This window comes from Charadrius vociferus, unplaced genomic scaffold (genome assembly GCF_000708025.1).
Source record: "Charadrius vociferus isolate BGI_N301 unplaced genomic scaffold, ASM70802v2 scaffold1284, whole genome shotgun sequence".
Taxonomy (NCBI): Eukaryota; Metazoa; Chordata; class Aves; order Charadriiformes; family Charadriidae; genus Charadrius; species Charadrius vociferus.
The window spans coordinates 382,543-388,577 of NW_009648060.1; the positions used below are offsets into that span (position 1 = coordinate 382,543).

General features: G+C 57.8%; 1 protein-coding gene across 1 annotated transcript in view; it reads left to right on the forward strand.

Moving 5' to 3' along the window:
- Positions 1-3,150, forward strand: part of DCAKD (dephospho-CoA kinase domain containing) — a 5,064-nt gene extending 1,914 nt beyond the window's left edge. Inside the window, exons 2-4 of the mRNA XM_009883719.1 lie at positions 144-347; positions 2,266-2,353; positions 2,865-3,150. Coding sequence (XP_009882021.1) covers positions 144-347; positions 2,266-2,353; positions 2,865-3,150 — 578 coding nt within the window. The remainder of the gene's footprint in view (positions 1-143; positions 348-2,265; positions 2,354-2,864) is intronic.
- Positions 3,151-6,035: the final 2,885 nt, after the last annotated feature.

The window sequence follows — 6,035 nt, forward strand, 5'->3', positions numbered from 1 at the left end:
GTGCTGGCAGGCAGATGTGCTGCCCGCTGAGGAGAATAAGCTCGGTTATTTAATGAACAAAACTCATTTGAGGCCGATCGCTGATGCAAACGCCGACTGTGCTGTAGAACTGGCTCTAACCTCCGGCTGTTTAATGTTATCAGTGGTGCAGCCCCACTTCAAGGCCTATCAGCAGATAGTGCGTTACTTTGGTACCGAGATCCTCTTGGAGAACGGAGAGATAAATCGTGAGGCTCTAGGAAACATTATCTTCTCCCACCCGGAGAAACGGCAGCTGCTGAACTCCATCACCCACCCGGAGATCCAGAAGGAGATGCTGAAGCAGATCTTGAAGTACTTTGTGCTAGGTAAGAAGCCGCGTCCCAGCACACGGGGACTCCTGCTCAGGCAGGAGCTGGCCCTGCTTGCTCTGCCTTTGGTTTTAAAGTGGGGAGAGGGACAGGAAAGGCGAAAGGGAACCGGTGTTGAGTGACGGCCTTTGTGCTCTGCCACCGGTGGCCTTTCACGTCGGCGTTTGGAGGATTCATTCCTGCCTTTCACTGCCGCCCTTCACCACCACCTTCTTCTATGGTTTAAAGTACATCTGTAGGGCCTGAGAAAAGCATTGTGAGGCCTCTTCTGAGATTATTTGCAGGATAATGTCATACCTTCCGAAATGGCCAAATATTCTTCCCTGTCCCAAACCTCCCCGGGCTTCAATGAAAGCTGCGGAGCCCTTTTAGTCTCGATAAGGTGAGAAATGGGCTGACAGCTGTGGTTTCCGAAGTCCCGCTTTTTCCCCTGATAAATATAACAAATACAGCTGTCAAACTTGGTCTAATCAAATGCCAGATAAGATCACCAGCTGTTTTGGAGGTCTCCGTGTAGACAGAAGGATGTCTTAATAGAGTCAGTCTGGTTTCGCGGAGCTTATCAAAGCTGAGCCCTGTGACAGCTGAATAGGCCTGTGCTGGGGCACCGCGGGGGCCGTGCTCTGCTGCGGGGCGAGGAGGAGGAGGAGGAGGAGGAGAAAGCGCGATGGAAGCAACAGGCAGGAAAGCCGGGAGCCAGAGATGGAGTCTTGAACCCAGGGCTGCCCGCTCGGGAGGCGGATGCTGTCCTGCCCCTCGGCGAGAGCGCCGTGTGTCTTCAGCAGGCTGCTTTGTCCTCATTAGTCAGGTTTTAATGATTTGGGATAGCTGGATGTTGTCTCTAAGGATCGCTGTGTAAGGAAAGCTCTTATCGATCAAACTGTAGGGCAGCAAGGAGTCTCTCTGGGCGGAGATGCTGGTAAAATGGTGGCTTGTTGGATGATGATGTCTTTGTCAAGGCTTTGTCAAGCTCTGTTAGGGAGTTTGGGTTATAAAGAGGGGACACCAGCAAAACTAGAGGTGTCCCCACAGCTTGGGGACACACGGGGGAACAAGGTCCTGGCTCGCAGCTTTCCCCTGCCCTCGCTCGTACCCCGATGTCCCCAAATGCTGCCAGCTGCCGGGGAAGTTGGCACTTGCAAAGGGCAGAGGCACACAGAGAGCCTGGGGTGGGCTGCAGGGTTCCGGGAGGATGGTGGCGGGCAGTTACAAGCTCTCCTCTGCCAGCTGCTCCACATGGTGACAGCGGTTTTGAACCAAACTTGGCCAGTTTCGGTTAGGTTTCAGGCCTTGGGGCTGTGCCTGGAGGCACCCCCGTGTTTCAGTGTCACGGGTGTGAGAGGTCTGCAAGGATTTCCTTGCTCCCCTTGGAAAAAATGGAACCGTTTAGCCAAAGCTTTCCAAAAAAGGAAGAGAACCAAGCCAGGAAACATCAGTTCAAATGACCGCAGCCCAGCAAAGTCTTGGACACGTGGCAGAGCGGAGAGCAAATTCTGCTGTGGGCACTGCTCCCCTGGAGAGGCCAGCAACAACGGCGTGACTGCCGCTCTCGCCAGCCAGGCACAGGCACTTTCATTTGAGCTTCTTGTTTCAGCTCCTCATTATATTTCTGCAGCTTCACCTTTGGTCTGAGATCATCCAGGTTAGGGTTTGTTTTTTGGTTTTTCATTGGTTTTTTGTTGTGGGTTTTTTTTTTTTCCTCTGGAAAGTCAGAATGAAACCTTTTCCTCCCTCCGTGAAGGAGGAGGGCGAGCAGGCTCTGCTCTCCTCTTGGCTGTAACCGTGCAGCTGTAGAACTCTCCCGCTTGCTTTGCTGGAGCAGCCGTGGCCGCGGTGCGCGTGCAGCGGGAGGGATTTGGGAATGCAAGTAACACTGTTCCCTTTTTTTTGGCTGGGGGTGTTGGCATTTCTGCAGGCTACCGCTACGTGATCCTCGACATCCCTCTGCTCTTCGAGACCAACAGATTGACCAAGTTTATGAAATACACGGTCTTGGTTTATTGGTAAGTGCCACGTGAACCATGAGGGCTGGGATGCTGTCACCTCTCTTAGAGGCTGGAGGGGACCATCGCGTCCCTCGTGCTCTGCTGAGGATTTAGCTGAAGCCTTTCGACAATGCCACCTCTTTTCTGTTGGTGTGAGAGGCGACACCTTCCGTTTTCCTAGTGTACGAGGGGCTTCTTACTGAGGTTGCCCTGAAACCTGGCACCATAGTACAGGGAAAATCGCTGTCTTTCGGCCTCCCACCACCTGCGCTCCGTTGGCTGGGGCAGCGTTTGGGGCGCTGCCGCGGTGTTGTGGGAAAAAAAAGAATGCCGAAAACACGCAGCGGCGTCAGCTTGGGTGCTGGCTCCACTGATCCGAGCAGGATGGCTGCGCCAGATCCGAAATGAAGCGGGGAGCATCTCTCCCCCACACTTTACCCCGGCTTTTCCCCCTCGTGCCAAGGAAGGCAGGCAAATCCCCTCTTCCCTCCCGCACCCCCATCTCAGCGCCGCCCTCCTGTCCCGGCAGCGACCCACCGACGCAGCTCTCTCGGCTGATGAAGAGGAACGGGCTGTCCCAGGCGGAGGCAGAAGCTCGCATCGCCTCCCAGCTGCCGCTGGACGAGAAGCGCAAATTAGCGACTCACGTCATTGACAACTCCGAGGACCGGGAAAACACACGCCGGCAGGTCCTGAGGCTGCACGCCCGCCTGGAGGATTCCCTGGATTTCCTTTGGGCACGGCTGGCGGCGGGCACGGTTGTAGCTGGGCTTGGAGGGCTGGTTTACCTCCTCCTCCGGCATTTCATCTCTTAATTCACCTTTTCTTTTTGTCATGGAAAAGGCCTGAATTTCCAGGTTTGAAAAGGGCAGTGAAAGGCCACCTCTTTTTAATGAGCTTTGCCAGCTGAATGCAGACAGTGGGATGAGGCGTCTCCTTGCAGATTTCCCAAGGTGAACGTAGGGGTGGGTTTTTTTCTGGCTCTGACTCCCCTCTCCTTTAATCCTGCTCAGGTTCTTACCCACCAGTTGTGCCTGTGGGATGGGACCGCTCCCCTTGCGTGGCTGCAGCCCGTGGAGGGGACAAGGCTCTCGTTGTCCCCCTGTGGGTCTGTACAGTGGGACTTCAGTGAATTTAGGCACTTTAATGTCTTCCAGGACAATCTCTTCGCTGGGGGAGTAGGTTCCCTCTCAGGTGCTGTTTCTGGTACCAGGTGTCCCCAGGTTGAACCCCTCCTAGCCCGCAGCCCCGGCTAATCTGAATTTAGACAGGAGATTTCCCCTTCTTTCACGTTGATTTAATGGAAACGTGTTAAATCTGCCTGGAGGGGGGACAGACAGCGCCTCATTTCACATGGGTTGGGTGTTCCGCTGGCTGCTCGCCCTCCCTCCTGCCCTCTTATTTCTGCGATCATCACTTGTGGGTCACCCTTGGCTTTGGATCTGAGGGTCCGATACATCCTTGGAGCAGGCTGAGACCTAAAACCTGCCCTGGTTGAAACTCATTTACTGCCGTTTGAGTTTTCCTTTAGCGGCGGTTTCCCCGCGGGAGAGCGCGAGTCTGGGCGAAGCGGGTGCTGGCTCTTCACGTTCGTTTTAATAAAGTGCTAAACAGCAGCCGGCTCCCCGCGGCTCTGCAACCTGCGGGCTGCCAGCGCTGCTCTTTCCTGGCCCGCTCCCAGGTCGTTCCCTATGCCGGGGCACGGCTGCGCTCTGTAAAGTTCACCGTACGCAAGCGGAGCTGACGAACACGCTCGTGCTTTTTCCCTGGTACACATCCCCGTAGCCGTCCCAGGGAGCTTCTCGGAGCGTCGCCCCTCCCTCCCCGTGAGCTTAGGGGGGGCCACGGCTTCGTGTGGGCTCCGGACACCCCACAGTGTGGGTCTGGCTTCCCAGGATGCCATCCTGGGACTCGCTGTGCTTTTTTGTGGTCAGAGCTTTCCCCCTGGGGCAGCCCTGTCCTGCTGCCACCCCCTTGTCCTGCTGTCACCGCCAGTCCCAGTGTTCTGAGGAAGGTGGGTGTTGCCAGCCCCTCCGCGCGGTGGTCCCCGGTGTCCTTGGGGACGCTTGGGCTCCAACCCACCTTCCCACCCTTGGCCCAGCAGGCGGGGACACGGCAGAGCGAGGCAGCGTCCTCGCTGTCCCCAATGCCAACCTTTGGGCGCAGGGACATTTCCCAGCGTGTCACAGCCCTGCCCGGCCAACACGTGCCCCTTTTCGGCACCCTTCCCACCCCCTCCACCCTCCTCTGAGCCCAGTCCTGCACCCAGGGCTCCCCTGTCTCACTCACCCGGGGAGACCTGGTGGTCCCTGTGCAGCGACAGCCACAGGAGAGCATCCCCGAGCTGGGATGCCCGCCCTGGGTACCCCAACTTTTCAGGCAGCGCTGGGGGGAGCCCTACGCAAGCGCTAACCCTCCCCCGGTCCCTTCCCCTGCTTTTATTTTTAATGCTCCTTTAATTGCAGTGATGATGCCGGGAGTCCCTTGCAGCCAGCCATAAATCAGGGCTGGAGCAGGACGGTCTCAGCCCGAGATAAGCTCCGATTGCTTTTCTCCCTCCCGGCTCGCCGCCTCCGTGATAAAAGGGGCTGCAATGAGGCCGGGGAGGGGGGGAAAGGAGAAAGCGAGACGGGCGCTGTAATCGCATTTGGCGCTTCGCTGCTGCCCTGCTGACGTTTGCCAGCCGCTAACGAGTTTAGCAGGGCCGAGGGAGCCAGCGGTTTCAGGGGGACGGCGAGGAGCGGTGCTCCCCACAGTGCCGGCTGGGGGTGGCGGCCTTGGGGTGCTCGGTTAGGGGGTGCCTGGTGCCCCGGGCTGAGCTGGGGGTCGAGCCCCCTGGGTGGGCTGCGTGCCCAGGCATTGGCAGCCGCTGGGGAAGGGCTCCTGAGCCTGGTGCTTGGCCACTGAGTGGGTGCTGGTGGCCCTCCTGTGCTTTTGATGGCCCTCCCATGGCTGCTGGTGGCCCTCCTGTGCCTTTTGATGTCCCTCCTGTGGGTGCTGATGACTCTCCCATGGTTTCTGGTGGCCCTCCTGTGAGTTTTGATGTCCCTCCCATGGGTTCTGATGTCCCTTCCATAGGTTTTGATGTCCCTCCTGTGGGGGCTGGTATCCCTCCCGTGGGTTTTGATGTCCCTCCCATGGCTGTTGATGTCCTTCCCGTGGGTGCTGATGTCTCTCCTGTGGGTTTTGATGGCCCTTCCATGGGTGCTGGTGGCCCTCCCATGGTGCTAATGTCCCTCCTGTGGGTGCTGATGTCCCTTCCATGGGTTTTGATGTCCCTCCTGTGGGTGCTGGTATCCCTCCTTTGGGTTTTGATGTCCCTCCCATAGCTGTTGATGTCCTTCCTGTGGGTGCTGATGTCCCTCCTGTGGGTTTTGATGGCCTTTCCATGGGTGCTGGTGGCTCTCCTGTGGGTGCTGATGTCCCTCCTGTGGGTTTGAATGTCCCTCCTGTGGCTGCTGATGTCCCTCCTGTGGGTTTTGATGGCCTTCCCATGGCTGTTGATGTCCTTCCCGTGGGTGCTGATGGCCCTCCCATGGGTGCTGCATGGTGCTCAGCCATGGCAGCTGCCCCAGCACTGCCCCAGCACACGCAGACCTGCCTGGGTCCCACTCTGGGCCACCCCACCAAGCCTCCTTGGGGACAAGCTGGCAGGACACTTTGTGTCCACTGCGGTGGCCGCACGGCTCAGCCCACAGGC